This window comes from Anastrepha ludens, chromosome X (assembly GCF_028408465.1).
Source record: "Anastrepha ludens isolate Willacy chromosome X, idAnaLude1.1, whole genome shotgun sequence".
NCBI lineage: Eukaryota > Metazoa > Arthropoda > Insecta > Diptera > Tephritidae > Anastrepha > Anastrepha ludens.
This window is the reverse complement of record NC_071503.1, coordinates 59,605,997-59,624,228: the sequence shown is the minus strand read 5'-3', so window position 1 is coordinate 59,624,228 and position 18,232 is coordinate 59,605,997. Positions and strand designations below refer to the sequence as shown.

Here is an 18,232-nt window from a genome sequence, read left to right as displayed (position 1 = left end):
GCAAGTATGACAGTGTTTTTATTTTTTAAAGATGAATATGCATTTTCATGTTTTACACAAAAGTACCGCAGCAATGTGTTGGCAGCATAGACTTGATCTTTTGGAGGAGCCCTTCGTGCCATACTTTGCCAAAAGCTTGCAATATAGTACATCAAGAACAGACTTTTTTATTTTTCCCCGCGCTTTCTGTGCTTCTATGGTGCTTACGACTATGTGTATTTGATCGAGCGTTGAGTGATTTGGTTTGAAATCAAATAGGTGAATGAGAATCAGACATTTATTTACAATGACTGGCTGTAAACGTTTTAGAAGTTTTTGTTTTAAAAAGCTCCGACATTACTGGTAAAAAGATTTTGGCCTTTAAAAGGACATTTCGTAAGGTGATGTACCAGATTCGGCAAATTCCCAATATATACAGTCACCCTTACCTTATTTGATACAGATACGAATTTTTTTAATTGATCTATGATACATTTCATAATATTTTTAGAAAATGGGAAAAACAGAGTAGCATCTTAAATCTTGGCTAAGGTATATTTATCGCCGATGATTAGTTCGTTCACCTGGTATGGCCCCGTGCGACTTCTTTTTGTTTCCCAAGTTGAAGTTACCACTTCGTGGAGGGAGATTTTAGTCGACAGAGGAGATCAAAGGTAATGAGACGAAGGAGCTGAAGGCCATCCCTTCGTCGGCCTACCAGGGCTGCATGGAGGACTGGGTTAAACGTTGGCACATGTGTCTTGTTTCAGACGGGTCATACATATTTTGATGGAGATAAAATAAATTTGCCTGAAATTGAACTTTGTTTTGTGTTATTTAAACATTCCTGGTACTTTCTGATGATAAGGTATTCTCAATAGTTTTGTGACTTCTTTGTACCTTCGTGGTTTCTAGCGTGAAAATTAAAAGGGTTATTTAAATACTTGTTTTATTTTTCATTTGCCGTTATTTTTCCATCAACCAGATTTCTCATTATGTTTAAGTGCTTTTAAGTTATTAGCCTATCCTCATTTTTATACATTAGAAAGAATCATTGAAGAGTATATTAAGCCATAACAAGCTTAGTATCTCACAACATGCGGACTGTAAAAGAAAATACGTAGAAACAGCACTTAAGGGGTCCCGGCATTCTGCAGCTCGAAAATTTAAGGTATTTTCGGGATTTTTTTATAGTAAAAAACATGAAAAAAATATTTAAATTTCTTAGGCTCTTTATTTAACTTTTTTAATATACAAAAATGAAAAAAATATAGGCATATATTTTTTTTAATTTTAATAATTTAAAAAATGCCGCTGAAATTGACCGCCGTGGTTCTCAGATTTCTAATCCAAAAGCGGCAAGACAGGAAAAACTTAGGACCTTGCAACGTGTACTACAGCAGCGATGTAAAGGAGCGCAAATTCAGTGTTGGATTTGTTGTGGGAGAGAGACTTCGTTGCCAAGTACTGTCGACCACTCCGGTGGACCACGCCCCGACGGAATAGGACGATACGACCAAAGATCCCTTCTATGAGCTCCTCGAACTTTCCTACAAGCGTTCCTTCGCCGGGGTCCGAAACATAGTAGTCGGCATCACCAGATCCTAGCATAAGAAGATATAGCAAACTACCTGGCCGTCTCCTGATCGATGTACGTACGATCCGAGGACCCAACATCGCCTCCGATAATAACCTCGTTGCAGCCAAACTGCTTACATGCCTCTGTGCAGCAGAAAACGTACATATAACTACGCAAAGAATGTTAGACATCGAACGGTTGCAATCACAACCGACAGCCAGAAGATACGCCACTCGACTCTCACTCCTGCTATCAGAGAGTACTACCCAACAATCCGACATGCACGAGCAATGGAGCAACATTTCTCGGTCTCTACGTACCGCCGCCGAAAAAGATTCCGGCGAACCCAAAAAAGTAATTGGTGTGACGAGGAATGTCATGCTGCCGCAGAAAGAAAAGATGCTGCTTATAGAGTCACGCTGCGATGGGGCGATCGCTACCGGGAGCTAAAAAGGGAAAAGAGACGATGACGATGGCTATTGAACATGCATGCATCAGCTTCTACGCAAAATATGGTCAGATGAAAACTTGCCTGCCGATTGGAATTTGAGTGTGCTCTGCCCAATCCATAATAAAGTCTTCTAAATATCGCGTATAAGGTTCTAGCGGGCGTATTATGTGAAAGGCTCAAGCCTACCATCAACCAACTGATTGAATCTTTAGACATGGAAAGTCTACAATCGACCAGATATTTAAAACAAGCCAAATCTTTGAAAAACACTATGAAAGGAGAATCGACACACACCATCTTTTCGTCGACTTCAAAGTTGCGTTTGACAGTACGAAAAGGAGTTGCCTATATGCCGCGATGTCTGAATTTGGTATCCCCGCAATGCTAATACGGCTATGCAAGATGTCGTTGCTCAACACCAGCAGTGCCATCAGAATTGGGAAGGATCTCTTCGAGCCGTTTGATACCAACCGAGGTTTCAGACAGGCTGACTCGCTGTCGATTGACTTCTTTAACCTGATGTTGGAGAGGATCGTACGAGCCGCAGAACATAATCGCTCAGGCACAATTTTTTATAAGAGCGTACAATTGTTGGAGTATGCCGACGACATCGACATCATCGACCTTAACAACGGCGCTGTTAGTTCTGCCTTCTCCAAACTGGACAATGAGGCAAAGCGAATGGGTCTGGTTGTGAATAAGGACAAAACGAAGTAACTCCTGTCATCAAACAAACAGTCGGCGCACTCGCGTATCGGCACTCACGTCACTGTTGACAGTTATGATTTCGAGGTTGTAAACGACTTCGTTTATTTAGGAACCAGCATTAACACCGATAACAATGTCAACCTAGAAACCCAGCGAAGAATTTCTCTTGGCAACAAGTGCTACTTTGGATTAAGTAGGCAACTGAGTAGTAAAGTCCTCTCTCGCAAAATTTTTGGACCTTTGCACGATAGCAATGGCAGTTATCGCAGGCTATGGATCGATGAGCTGTATGAGCTTTACGACGACATAGACATAGCGCGAATAAAGATCCAGCGGCTATGCTGGCTGGGTCATGTTGTCCGAATGGATACAAACGCTCCGGCTCTCAAACTATTCGATGCGGTGCCAGCTGGTGGTAGCAGAGGAAGGTCTCCTCTGCGTTGGAAAGATCAGGTGGAGAAGGATTTGGCTTCACTTGGTGTGTCCAACTGGCGCCGGTTAGCACGAGAGAGAAACGACTGGCGCGCTTTGTTAAACTCGGCCAAAATCGCGTAAGCGGCTATCGCGCCAATTAAGAAGAAAACTCAAAAAATACGAAATAATTCAAACAATAGTATGATTTTAGTACTGGCGATAGCCATTGATGTTGTGAACAACATGTTAAAATTTCAGGCGATTCGGTTGAATAGTTGTTTTTTTGCCAACACTAGGCCGAAAAAATTCGTTTCGAGATAAATGTGTTTAAAGTTTGAAGTAGAGGAGCGCGCGGACCACTCTCTACCTAGTTAATGTTCTGTAGCAGCTATAATATTTGGAATTACCTCATGAAAATTTCACAGTATATTATTAAGATACTATACTTTCGAAATATCGAAAAAACCAAAGATCGAGTTTTTTGAAATTTCTAGACCACCGGGTCTACTTCACTCTCTTGTTACAGAAATTAAAAAGTCAATCTATAATAAGGAATACAAACTGGTATCCTTCCTTGATATCGAAGGCGCGTTCCACAACATCCTACCAAATATCATAATAAAGGCATTGGCCGATTTCATGGTTTCCGAGGCTCTGGTTGAACTCATCCAAAATATGCTTATGATCAGATTTGTGATCGCAACCTTAGGGGCCTCGAAGAACAGGAGAAGGGTCAGTAGAGGAACACCTCAATGCGGAGTGCTGGCCCATGTCCTCTGGGTGCTGACAATAAACTTCTTGCTAAAGAGCCTAGAGGAGAGAGGACAACACATCATAGCCTATGCGGATGATTGTGCAATGGTAGTAAGAGGGAAATTTCCCAATACACTTTGTGAAATCACGCAGGATTTACTAAAAATGGTTGAAATTGGTCAAAAGCAAATGAGTCTCAACCCTAATAAGACTGCATTCTTCTTATTTACTAGGAAACATAGGTGGTGCGGCACTGTCATTTAGTGATGAAGCGTGCTACTTAGGTCTAATATTAGACAAGAAACTTAGATGGAAGTCAAATGTAGGATATAGAATAAAAAGAGCGACAATAACACTCTATCCTTGTAAAAAGTTAGTAGGACTAAGTTGGGGTATTTCCCCTTCTATCGTATATTCGATTTACACAGTGATAGTAAGACCAATCCTAACATATGGTATACTAGTATGGTGACCGGCTTTAGATAATAAATATATCAAAAAGACCATAGAAAGACAAGACATCTGCGGGGCTCTTAGGACTACACTTACAGACGCACTAAACATTTTGCTCAAGCCAGCTCTCAGATCAAGAGAAATCGATCTACTCAGAACGAACCGTAGAAGGTCCTCTTCAATTTTAGAAAAATTCTCCTGCGCTCGTGGTACAACCGATTTGTGTAGAAGCTGGCTTAATACAGAATAAAAGGAAACAGTCAGACACATCCTATGTGAGTGGGAAGGCTTAGCCAAAAGGAGGCATAGCACTCTGCATTTTTAACAGATGTAGCAGATATAGTGCTTCTAAAGATACAGGATACAGGATAAAACGGAACCCATAGTGTAAGGAAAAGAATGTAGCGGATATAGCTCATCTAAAGCTAACGAAGCTTTGCTCTTGTATTAAAGCGACAGGATGGTTAAAAAAGAAACCCATAGTGTAACGATAAGTTTCATTGGTTTCACAATGGATCTACGACAGGTCTAAGTGTGTTATTGCGAAAGCCACTCTACCTACCTATCTACCTTTAAGTGATTTAATAAATCAATACCTACCTGTATTATATTATAATAGTAAATATGCAAATTCTGCCATAGAATCTGCCTAATAAGCCGACTTTTTTGCGAAGTAACTAATTTCGAACCCGACTTAGACTTCGATTCTAGTTTGCCCTCTAATAGTTTTTCACCTCTTAATTTTGGGACATTGTGCCTATCTGTTACTGATGTCGTCAAGGGTATTATGAAGCTCAAGCCTACATCGAAAACTGACTCGGATGGCCTTTCGGGCATCTTGTTGAAGAACTGCTTGTGTCTCGCTGAGCCTCTTACGATTATATTTAATAAATCGTTGTCCTCCGGTATCTTTGTTGATGACTGGAAATTTACTTCCGCTACGCCTATATTTAAGAGTGGAAATAAAAACGACGTTAGCAATTACAGACCGATTTTGAAGCTTTCGTCTGTCTCAAAACCCTTTGAGATAACTGTGAATGATAAGTTATATTTTGCTGTCAAAGGCCTAATATCTACCAACCAGCATGGTTTCATTGCAAGTCGCTCCACTGTCACTAATTTGTCTATTTTCAATGATTACTGTATTTCAGCCTTCCAGAACAGATCTCACGATGACACAATTTATACAGACTTCTCTAAAGCGTTTGACAAAGTATCGTACCGAATACTCTTGCCGAAGCTTGCATCATTGGGTATACACTCCACGTTTTTGTCGTGGATCAAATCATATTTGTCCAACAGGCACTGCGTTGTAGCCGTTAATAATACGACATCCCGTGCATTTATTGCGTCCTCTCGTGTCCCCCAGGAAAGTATTCTAGGACCCCTTCTCTTCATTCTCTTTATTAAGGATATTGGCTCATGCTTTTCTTTTGCTGAACACTTGTTGTATGGTGATGATCTTAAAATATTTGCGGTGATTAACAGTGTTAGAGACTCTGAAAAGTTCCAAATCGACTTGCGCAATGTCCGGAACTCGTGCTATCTAAACCGTTTGTCACTAAATATAAGCAAATGCTTTCACGTAAAATATGCTAAATCAAACAATACTTTGCACACTTCGTATAGTATTGCTGGCTTACCTTTGCAATCCGTTGAGGAAATTAAAGACTAGGCGTTATTTTCGACTCTAAGCTGAATTTCACTAGCCATGTTAACCACGTCATAGGACGATCATATGCGATGCTAGCATTTGTATGCCGAATTTTTTCTGCATTTACCAACCCACACACTCTCAAAACATTGTATTTTGCTTTTGTTAGATCAAGATTAGAGTATGCCGCTGTTATTTGGAGACCGTATCAAATAGGTCTGTCTAATCGGATTGAGAGAGTTCAGAAAGTTTTTCTTCGTTTTGCGCTCTGATCTTTAAACTTTTCTGAACCTGTACCATCGTACCGCTCTCGATGTTTATTGATTGACTTAAAACCACTTGATAGCAGACGATCTATTCTATCGTGCTCATTTATTATTCGTATCATTTCTGGATATATTGATTGTCATTCCCTTTTAAGTAAAATTCAATTTAATATACCCAATATCAGGCTCCGACAGTACGAAACCTTTAAAATTGGCTTCTCGAGAACCAACTACGGGGTGAACGTTCCGATTCCTAAGGCATGTGCAGATTTAAATATGTTCTTCAATTCCTCTGGTGCGGATTTTACATGGCCGTATGGCATCTTAGTCAACCATCTTAAATCGTTCTTTTCTTAGTAACTACTAAACTATTGTACATTAGCTTAACATAGTCTGTAAGAATGTATCCATTCACAGACAATAAATAAATAAATTTTCTACCTTTCAATGGTGTTGATTTCGATATACTCGTAATAAATCCATATTCAAGTAAATTGAATCTTGTTCGTGTTCTAGTATGTTGTTGCTTTTGTTGTTGTTGAAGTGGTTGAGTATTTCCACTGAAATAATCCTAATTAGTGACCAGCACCGTTTTACTGTTTTTGAGCAGCGAGGGTCCCTGTAGGAGGATCTTGCTGTGATCGTACGACATTGTTGTCCAGCTTCCTATGTCTCTGAGTCTCACAGCGCTGCAGGCGACGATTGTTTTATATGTAAATCGAATGGTAGCAGATGAGTTAGTACATTGAGCGCTTCAGTAGGACTGGTGCTAAGCGCTCCTGTAGTTAAGATACACGCTATGCTTTGTTTCTTGTTCAGCTTGATTTGGTTGTATTTATTTTAAGTTGCAGGCCACCAGACTAGTGCCGCATATGTTAGTATTGGCCGTACAATGGCTGTGTAGGACCAATTGGATAGTTTTGATTGGAGACCCCATTTTTTACCCAAGATTCTCTTACATGTGTAAAGTGCTATAATCTACGTTGGACCTCCAGCTGAGTTTGGGATCTAAAATAACACCTAGGTATTTTGCCTGTTGGGTTAACGTAAGACTGACGCCGTTTAGTTTTGGGAGATTAAAGTTTGGTATCTTGGTTTTCTTAGTGAATAGCATCACTTCTGTTTTGCTCGGGTTTACACTTAAACCACAGCCTGTGGAGCAGTTACTGAGTAATAACAGAGCTCCTTCCATAATCTCACTGATTATGATTGGAAACATTCCTGACACCAAGAGCACTATGTCATCCGCGTGCGTCACTACTTTAATTTCCTTTCGGCTGAATTTGGTAAGGATATTGTTGACAACTAGTAACCACAGCAGGGGGATAAGACCCTCCCTGAGGGTTCCCTTATGGACAGAGCGTTTTATCCTGTTGCTGCCTACCTCACCGATGATTATTCTAGTTTTAAGCATGTTTTCTATCCATTCGTTGAGACCTATGTCTGTGCCTAACATATTAAGGGCCTCAATTATGGATCTTGTGCTAACATTGTTAAACTACCCCCTATGTCGAGGAAGGGGACTAGTGAGTATTGTTTGTATTCTAAATCATATTTACAACCTCATGAAGAGCTGCCTCTGTGGATTTTCCTTTTAGGTAGGCATGTTGGGATGTTGAAATCGTTGCGCTTGCAATCTTCTCTCTGAGATATATATCCAACAATCGCTCGAGAGTTTTGAGAATAAAGGAGGATAAGCTGATGGGTCTGAGGTATTTCGCTGTATCATGACCATCTACCAGCTTTGGGGATAAAAATCACCTTAACCCTTCTCTAGCGTTTTGGAATATGCCCTACTTCCACAGCAGGGCAGAAAATATCCCATCTAGGCCGGCTGCTTTGTATGGCTCAAAGTTTTCATCGCCCATAGAATTCTATCTTGGGATATGATGTAGTTGATTGTATTGGATGACGTTGTTTGAACACGTTTACTATTGTTCTCAATATATTCTGTGTTACCTGGGAAATGTGTGTTTATAAGATACTCTAGTATGTCGACCGAGGATTTTGTCCATTCTCCGTCTTCTTTCCTCTAGAAGGAAGGACAGGAGTGTTCTTTGGATAAGAGCTTACCTACTTTGGCCGTGTCTTTGCTTGATTCAATAGAGCTACAAAAATCTCTCCAAGACTCTGTCCGAGCCTCTTTGATCGCTTTCTTGTATTCCCTAATGCAATCTTTGTAGGGTTTGAAATGCTTGTGTTTCTAGCAGATGTTGAAGATTTATCTTGTCATGCTCCGGAGCTTACTTAAATCTTCATTCCACCAGGTGGGATAAGTTGTTTTGCCATATGTGGCAGCACATGAAACTTCAAGCCCTTTCGTCAACGAAGCTTCGAAAGCTCTTACTTTCTCATCCAAATATTTACTTGACGTTATGGTCTTATTTATATGTTGAAGTTTAGACGGGGTTACTCTACGGAAAGTGTGCCAGTTTGTTCTTTTGGAGTTTCTATATGGGATCGCTTTCTCAAGTTTGAGATTGTTGTCAAAGAGAATCCAACTATGGTCCGAAAAAGGTGGATACCCTCCAATTTGTGACTATTTGGGAGCTATCGTTTGTGCATAAAGTAATGTCTAAGACCTCTTCCCACCCTGGAAAATTTCCTGAGCTCGGGAAAGTAAAGGTTGGGGTGGTCCCTACATTGCATATGTCCAGGGTGGTATTTAATAAGAATTCAAAAAGTGACTCACCTCTTTCATTCGTTTCCGAACTGCCCCAGAGCTCGTTTCTCGCGTTTGCGTCGCAGCCCATCAACAGTTTGTCCGTGTTGATAGGAGCCGAGCCACTTCGTCTGGAGGCGCCGGTTTATCATGTGGCATGTATACTGAAGCTTGGTATATTGCCGATTTCTGCAACTCCACCTTCACCGCAGTAAAATCAGGAGTACTATAATTAGAACACAGAAAAGCTTTTAAGTGCTTTTAGTGACTATGCATGATCTTACCGTCTGATTTATTGTAGAATATGTTGATGTTGTTGTTGTCTTGAAACCCTTTGATCCCATTGTCCCTGATCCAGGGTTTCTATATGAATCCGATGTCGATGTCCCCCTCCATACTGGAAACATCCAAGTTCTCTGTGGCACGTTTCGAGTGCTGCAGATTCACCTGTATGGCTTTAGGCATCGGGTTGGTTGTCGTCCTCAGCTAGGTAGAACTTTTCAAGCTGTATGCTGCTGTCGACCTCATCTGCCCCCACCAATAATGATATCGGAAGAATGCGAATACCAAAAAATATATAGTATCGCCAAAAAGAGACAAAAAAAAAATACTCAATACAAATTCTCAACAACAAGGTATACAAAATTAATGCATCAGACTCTGTTACCGATTAATAATACAATCCCATATTAAAATTGTTTTTTGTACTAATTAGACGAAAACTGTATTCAAATATTTATGTACTAAACCTGAATTATCATTTCATACTAAAAAATTCCTTTGTAATATTTTACCAAAAAATGCAACCATGCCTGAACTGTAAACGCCGTTGAATTGACCGAAGCGTGCTTTAAAAGTCCAGTTGCTTACGGAAATTCAGACGCGTACGAGGCGCGACAATATATAAAAACTTCACTTCTAAGTTAACGCAATTTAAACAACTTGTTAAACATTATTAATTTCATAAACTTTAAATTCATATACTTATAAAATATTTCATGAACAAGAAATAAAATACAGTGAACTTAAAGTGTTGTTTATTATAATTTCGGAAGCCTCGTTTTTTGAGCCATTGTTGCTTTTGCCTGCAACATCTTTTTATATATTGTCCTTAATTTTGCATATCAATGCTGAAAAAAATCGCGTTTATATAAATTTTCGATAACCGTAATAATTGTTCATGAAATCTTCGGGTGATCGCGCCTACGAAAAATCCGGCGAAGAAGTACCGCGTTATAACCTCCGTCATAAGAAACGCGTCGAGAAAGTTCGCGAAGCCAAAATGGCCGACAAAAATGGTGAAAGAAGTTCGAGTGACGACGAAAATGATTGCGCGATAGTTCAGCAAGACAAAGTGATCGAAGAACTACGCGAGCAAATAAAAGCCTTGCAAAAGTCGCTAGCGTCATCGGAAAAGGAAAAAGTCCAATACATAGAAACCCTAAATCAACAAACCGCTAACAACGTCATCAGTGCCGACGTACCTAGCATCGAAGCTATTCCTGTTAGCTTCAAGCCAACCGAAGTTACCTCTGCCAACTTCACAACAGTCAGCGCTACTTCTGCCAGCGCTATTCCTGCCGAGACTTATTCTTTTAATAACAATTATGCCAACGCCAACGCCAACTTTGCCGGTGCTACAACTGCCAGCACCAATTATGCCAACGACACCTACGCCAGCGCTACCTCTGCCAACGCCAATTTTGCCGGTGCTACAACTGCCAGCACCAATTATGCCAACGCCACCTACGCCAGCGCTACCTCTGCCAACGCCAATTTTGCCGGTGCTACAATTGCCAGCACCAATTATGCCAACGCCACCTCCGCCAGCGTTACTTCTGCCAACGCCAACTTTGCCGGTGCTACAACTGCCAGCACCAATTACGCCAACGCTACCTCTGCCAGCGTTACTTCTGCCAACGTCAAGCCCGACGCTGCCTTCGGCCCCTATATCCGGTCTGCCACGTGCCCGCCAGCAATAATGCAGGCGTACTGCCACACCAGCCCTTATTCCTTAAATCTTCTGCCAGCAAGCTACATGCCTGCAGCGTCCAACCCACAAATCACACCGCAGCTCATCAATCAAAAAGTTCAAATAGCACCCAGCGCAAGCCAGGTACGTAAAATTTTAGATTTGCCAGATTTTCATGGCTCTCCCGAAGAGTGGCCTATGTTTTCTGTGGCCTTTAAGGAAACCACGGAAATGAATTCATATTCGCGATTGGAGAATCTGTTACGTCTCCAGAAAGCCCTAAAGGGGAAAGCCAGACAACAGGTGGAATCGTTGTTGATCCACCCATCCAGTGTAGATGCGGCTATGAAAACATTAGAATTTCATTACGGTCGCCCAGAGCTACTTATTAGAAGCCAAATAGCGAAAGTTCGAGCGTTTCCACCCGTTACCGGAGGACGAATCGCCGATATACTCAATTTTAGCACAATGGTATCAAACTTAGCTGCCTTTCTAGAAAAATCCGGTGCGGTACCACATCTAAATAATCCAATGTTGCTCGACGAATTAATCAGCAAACTGCCGCTGAACAAGAGGGAAGAGTGGACTCGCCACATCTTCGAAATGCAAAAGCCATATCCCACTGTGCGTGAATTTAGCAATTGGTTGCAGCACACAGCCATGTATGTGTCCATGGCAATAGATGTTATGCCAACAAAGTATATGCCCAACGATTTTGTGTGCCACAAACCTAAAATGTCGTCCAAGCCCGTAATGACTGTAACAAAAGAAGAAAAGAAGTGTTTAGTGTGTGACCAAAGCCATATTTTAAATACGTGCTCAAAATTTAAAGATGCCGATTGTTCGAATCGCTGGAGTATAGTGAAAAATAAGCATCTGTGTTTTTGTTGTTTGCAACCTGGTCACAGTGTACAGAATTGCCGCAAGCGACGAGTGTGTGGTATATCCTCGTGTAATAAATTCCACAATCGGTTGCTTCATAGTTCCAGTGATAATAACAAAAACAATATTTCATCTGCTGATAAAGCTGTGGCAACTGTTCAAACTGTATATCAAAATCCACAACATCCACTCGCTCGATCAAATTCACCACAACGTAACAAAACACTCCTCAAATATTTGCCTGTCAAGCTGAAAGGTCCCAAAGGCGAAATCAACATTTTCGCTTTCATTGACGAAGGCGCAAAAATATCCCTATTGGAGGAAAATATAGCGAACGTTCTCGGCCTCAAAGGCAAATCCAATTTACTTCGCCTGAAGTGGATAGGCAATCAAAGCATGAGCGAACAGTCGCGGCAAGTGTCACTTGAAATTGCCGGCGCAAATGAAGCAGCAACGAGTTATGAAATGAGGGGAGTGCGTACAACAAAAAAGTTGTATTTGCCGCAGCAGACGTTGAATTTGAACGACTTCATACAACGTCACGAACAATTGGCAAATATACCAATCGCCGATTACAATAATGCAGTGCCGCAAATACTTATTGGATTGTCGCATACAGAGCTAATACGAACAATAAAAACTGTGAATTTGGACGATGGCTTTGCAATCCACAAGACAATGTTAGGGTGGACATTATTGGGATCGAACGAATATCGTTCGAGTGAGGGTACTATTGGTCACGTCAATATTGAAAGCACCGCACAATTGAATGAAATTAGTAAACAAATAACAGAATATTTTGCAGCAGAAAAATTTGAAATAAAGCAATTGCCAAGCGTTCGTTCAGAAGCCGATATTAGGGCGGAAAAGTTATTAAACGAGACGACAAGGTTTGTAAATAATAATAGATATGAAACCGGCTTGCTTTGGCATAAAGATAATGTGAAATTTCCCGAAAGTTTCAGTATGGCCATGAAGCGCTTAGAGCAAATTGAAATGAAAATGGAACGGGAAAAAGACTACGGGGAATGGTATAAAGCAAAAATCAACGAGTACATCGAAAAGGAATACGCAAAGCGACTTTCACCCGATGAAGCTAATGTAAATGCTGATCGCACATGGTATTTACCACATTTCGCCACATGTAATGTAAACAAAGGAAACAAACGTAGACTCGTTTTCGATGCCGCAGCAAAAATAAATAATATGTCGTTGAATTGTGCCCTTATGAAAGGACCGGAGGAGTATCAACCAAAATCGCTGTTGGCAATATTGTGTAGGTTTAGACAAGGCAAATTTGCAGTATGTGGTGACATATGTGAGATGTTTCACCGGATTCTGATTCGCCACGAAGATCAAAATGCGCAGCGCTTTCTTTGGAGAGGGGGCGATCGATCAAAACCGCCAGACGTTTACGTTATGCGCGCCATGATATTTGGATCAATTAGCTCACCATGTTCTGCACAATTTGTAAAAAACGTGCACGCAGAAAAATATCGTGATGTAAATGCAAGAGCCGTCAATGCCATTGTGGATCGGCACTATGTCGACGACTATATGGACAGTTTCGATACTGTCGAAGAATGCATTAAGGTTACCAAGGATGTCATCGATATCCATAGCCACGCCGGGTTCCAGTTAAGAGGGTTGACGTCAAATTCGTACGACATTCTGCAAGCTGTATTACACAACGAGCAGCCGTGTAAGCAACAAAGAAATTATATATGCCAAGGGGAGAGTGCTACCGAGAAGGTGCTTGGAATGCACTGGAACCCAAACAAAGATTACTTTTTCTTCAAATTGCTGTTTTCTAGAGTGCCCAAAGCAGTTTTAGACTGTAGTAGACGGCCAACGAAAGGTGAGATGCTGAGCGTTACTATGTCTATATTTGATCCGCTAGGTTTCGCGTGTGGGTTGGTGCTGCGGGCAAAAGTTTTGATGCAGAGCCTGTGGACCAGGAGTATAGATTGGCATGAGCCAATCCCCGAAGACATTTATAAGAAGTGGTTGCAGTGGTACAAAACGTTGAATACCATCGAAAATTTAAAAATGCCAAGATGTTATGGCATACAATTTTTGAATCCGAATGCCGATATACAGCTACATATTTTTGTTGATGCGAGTGAGATCGCATTTGCTGCCATCGCCTTTTGGCGAATTCATCACGCAAATAATACAGACATCGTATTCGTTGCTGGCCGATCCCGGTGCAGCCCGCTGAAGCCATTGTCCATTCCGAGACTTGAGTTACAAGCAGCCGTCTTGGGAATAAAGTTGAGGGAAGCCGTCATCAACAGCCACGACGTACAGCCGCGTGAGTCAACATTTTGGTCAGATTCAAAAATAGTTCTTCAGTGGATAAGGTCTGACGCCAGGTGCTACAAGCAGTTCGTGGCACACCGTATAGCTGAGATCCTGCAAACATCCGAAGCCAGTCAGTGGAGGTGGGTACCAGGTAAAGAAAACCCAGCTGATGATGCTACACGCATAAAAACCTTTTCTCAAAATGGTAAGTGGTTAAATGGTCCGCCTTTTTTGAAATTGCCTGAGCATAGTTGGCCAGGCATGCCAACCGAATTTGATAATAGCGAATGCCAAGAGGAGAGACGCTCCAAGCAAATATATACGATATCGTCAGCGGATAGAGTAATTCCATTTAATAAGTATTCAAATTACTATAAACTTTTAAGGGTGATGACATGGGTACGATATGCCATAATGAAATTCCGTAAGGTTGATGAACGTAGAAACGTATATGCATCAAAGTTAATTATTGCGAATGAGATCAAACAAACTGAATTACTGATATGCCTATTAGTACAACAAGATGTTTTTGCTGACGAAGTTGAATCTTTGCGTAAAGGTGCGCCAATTACGAAATGCAGCTCTATATTTAAGCTAAGCCCGATGTTGGACAATGAGGGCCTTATACGACTAGGGGGTCGGATAGACTATACCGAATGCGTACCAATGTCAACAAAGCGACCAATAATATTGCCAAGGAGTCATCCTATATCACGTCTTGTAGCTAAGCATTATCACGAACTTTTTCATCACCACAACTTTGAGTCAGCGTTGTGCGCCATACGTCGAAAGTTTTGGATTCCTAGTGCGCGCCGATTATTGAGGTCAATTAAAGCTAAATGCCAGAAATGTAAAAATTTATCCGCTATTCCCGAATCACCACTTATGGGCCAAGTACCGAGCGATCGAGTTACGCCGTTCGTTCGTCCGTTCACATATTCAGGCGTTGACTACTTTGGGCCTGTCTTAGTAGCCATAGGCCGTCGTCAAGAAAAACGTTGGGTTGCACTTTTCACGTGTCTAACTATTAGAACCATTCACCTGGAACTAGCTAGGGACCTATCAACAGATGCTGCCATAATTGTCTGCCGTAACTTTATAAACAGAAGAGGTGTACCGGTACGGCTCCGAAGCGACATGGGGACAAATTTTGTCGGCGCAAGCAAAGAAGATTGGGTGAACGTTCAAAGCGGTATGCAATCGGAGTGTGATCTTCGAGGTGTAGAGTGGGTTTTCAATGCACCTGCCAATCCATCTGCCGGGGGCATATGGGAAAGAATGGTAAGAAGCGTAAAACGAGTTTTGATGTTCACGCTGAAGGAACGAGCGCCACAGTTGGAGACCCTGCAAAGTCTTCTGATTGAAGCAGAAAATTTAATAAATTCGCGTCCATTAACACATGTGCCGGTAGAGAGTACCGACGCCGAGCCTCTGTCACCCAATCATTTCTTGCTAGGCTGCGCGAATGATGTACAAACTCCACCGCTGTCAGAGAAGATATGTTTACGCAAGCAGTGGCACATAGCGCAGCAGCTGAAGCAGACTTTCTGGAAGAGGTGGATATTGGAGTATCTTCCTACCTTGACCTTGAAGCCGATAGCTGTAGGTGACATCGTTATAGTTTGCGACGACAACGAGAGCCGAGGCCATTGGAAACGGGGTATCGTAACAGAAGCAAAGCCAGCCCCAGATGGTCAAGTTAGATCTGTTTTAGTCAAGACGTCAACAGGAATTTTACGGAGACCAGCGTCTAAAATTGCAGTGCTCGACGTTGGTAGTGATTCTCTCACCAGTGATGCGAATCACGGGGGGGAGGATGTTACCGATTAATAATACAATCCCATATTAAAATTGTTTTTTGTACTAATTAGACGAAAACTGTATTCAAATATTTATGTACTAAACCTGAATTATCATTTCATACTAAAAAATTCCTTTGTAATATTTTACCAAAAAATGCAACCATGCCTGAACTGTAAACGCCGTTGAATTGACCGAAGCGTGCTTTAAAAGTCCAGTTGCTTACGGAAATTCAGACGCGTACGAGGCGCGACAATATATAAAAACTTCACTTCTAAGTTAACGCAATTTAAACAACTTGTTAAACATTATTAATTTCATAAACTTTAAATTCATATATTTATAAAATATTTCATGAACAAGAAATAAAATACAGTGAACTTAAAGTGTTGTTTATTATAATTTCGGAAGCCTCGTATTTTGAGCCATTGTTGCTTTTGCCTGCAACACACTCCGATGATTATAGAAAATTAACAAAAACGTTATCTACCATGAATCTTTCATGGTACTCATACGAAAATAAGCAATCTCGACCTATTAAAGTGATGGTGAAAAATTTACATCACTCAAACGAAGCAAAAGCAATAGTCGCTGATCTGCAAAACCAAGGATTAAAGGCCACAAACGCCGTCAATAAATTAAGGTGGAAATCAAAAGAATCTTTAGATATGTTTCTTCTCACCTTTGATAAAAGTGAAAGCATTAAAAAAATTTATGAAACAAAAGCTATTCTGCACTCCGTAGTTAAGATTGAGGCTGTGAAGCAATCGAAACTAATTCCTCAATGTAAATCATGCCAGTCTTATGGTCATACGCAAAATTATTGCGACAAACAGCCAAGGTGCGTCAAATGCACTGGAAAACACAAACAAAGAAGTACAACCAAAATGCGGGAATTGTGGTCAAGCTCACCCAGCTAGTTATAGAGGCTGTGTTGTTGCTAAGGAGTTGCAAAAGATACGCGATCAAAGATCCGGTAACAAAAAAAGCGATATCAATAATAAAGATATTAATGCAAAAAAACCAGCTATAAAAGCCACAGAAAACAATCCAAAAATATCTGCACGTAATCCCACTCTTCAAAAAACTGCATCAATAACTAATGGACCAACAGCAGCTGTCACTGTTTAACAGGTTCGAGAAGTGTTCCCTCCATAATTTAAGATTGCTCTGTACGTCAGTCACCAGATCGCCGTCTTTGTTCTTACAGGAAAACGCCCCGGTCTTAAAACCTTCTGTAAGCCGCCGAACTTTCTGGTAGAATTTTCGGGCGTTGTTCCTATTGGCCAGCATCTCAAGCTCCTCGCACTCACGTATTTCGGCCTCTCGTTTCTTTTTCGGATAATACGTCTCTCTTCCTTTTTCAGCTCTCTGTAGCGATCCCACATGGCTCGCGTTGCGCCCGATCGCAGCGGGGCTCTATAGGCGGCATCTTTTCTTTCTGCGGCAGCATGACATTCCTCGTCGTACCAATTGTTTTTTCGGGCTCGCCGGAATCCGATTTCTTCTTCGGCGGCGGTACGTAGGGAACGAGAAATGTTGCTCCATTGCTCGCGCATGCCGATTTGTTGGGCAGTGCTTTCGGAGAGCAGGAGTGAGAGTCGAGTGGCGAATCTTCTGGCTGTCTTTTGTGATTGCAGCTTTTCGATGTCGAACATTCTTTGCGTAGGTAGATGTACGTTTTTTGCTGCACAGAGGCGGGTGCGCAGTTTGGCTGCAACAAGGTAATGATCCGAGTCGATGTTGGGTCCTCGGATCGTACGTACTAGAAGCGTGTCTTCCATCTATCACAACATGATCGATCTGGTTTCGCGTTTTTCGATCAGGAGACAGCCAGGTAGCTTGGTGTATCTTTCTATGCTGGAATCTGGTGCTGCAGACTACCATGTTTCGGGCCCCGGCGAAGTCGATCAGAATCTGTCCGTTACCGGATGTTTCGTTGTGTAGGCTGAATTTTCCGACTGTGGGACCAAAAATTCCCTCCTAGCCCACCCTGGCGTTGAAGTCGCCAAGCACGATTTTTATGTCGTGGCGGGGGCAGCGCTCATACGAACGTTCCAAGCGCTCATAGAAGGAATCTTTGGTCGCATCGTCCTTCTCTTCCATCGGGGCGTGGGCGCAAATCAGCGAGGTGGTAAAAAATCGCATTTTGATGCGGATTATTGCGAGACGCTCGTCCACCGGAGTGAACGACAGTACTTGGCGACGAAGTCTCTCTCCCACAACAAATCCGACACCGAATTTGCGCTCCTTGACATGGCAGCTGTAGTAGACGTCGGAAGGTCCTATGGTTTTCTTACCTTGCCCCGTCCATCGCATCTCTTGGATGGCAGTGATGTCAGCCTTTACTCTCAC

At 41.8% G+C, this 18,232-nt stretch overlaps 1 protein-coding gene across 1 annotated transcript; it reads left to right on the top strand.

Annotated features, from left to right (window-relative positions):
• Positions 1-10,099: 10,099 nt before the first annotated feature.
• On the top strand, positions 10,100-15,907 carry LOC128870108 (uncharacterized). The gene has a single exon (XM_054112712.1). It carries the CDS (start codon positions 10,100-10,102, stop codon positions 15,905-15,907), a length of 5,808 nt encoding a protein of 1,935 aa, XP_053968687.1.
• The last annotated feature ends 2,325 nt before the right edge of the window (positions 15,908-18,232 follow it).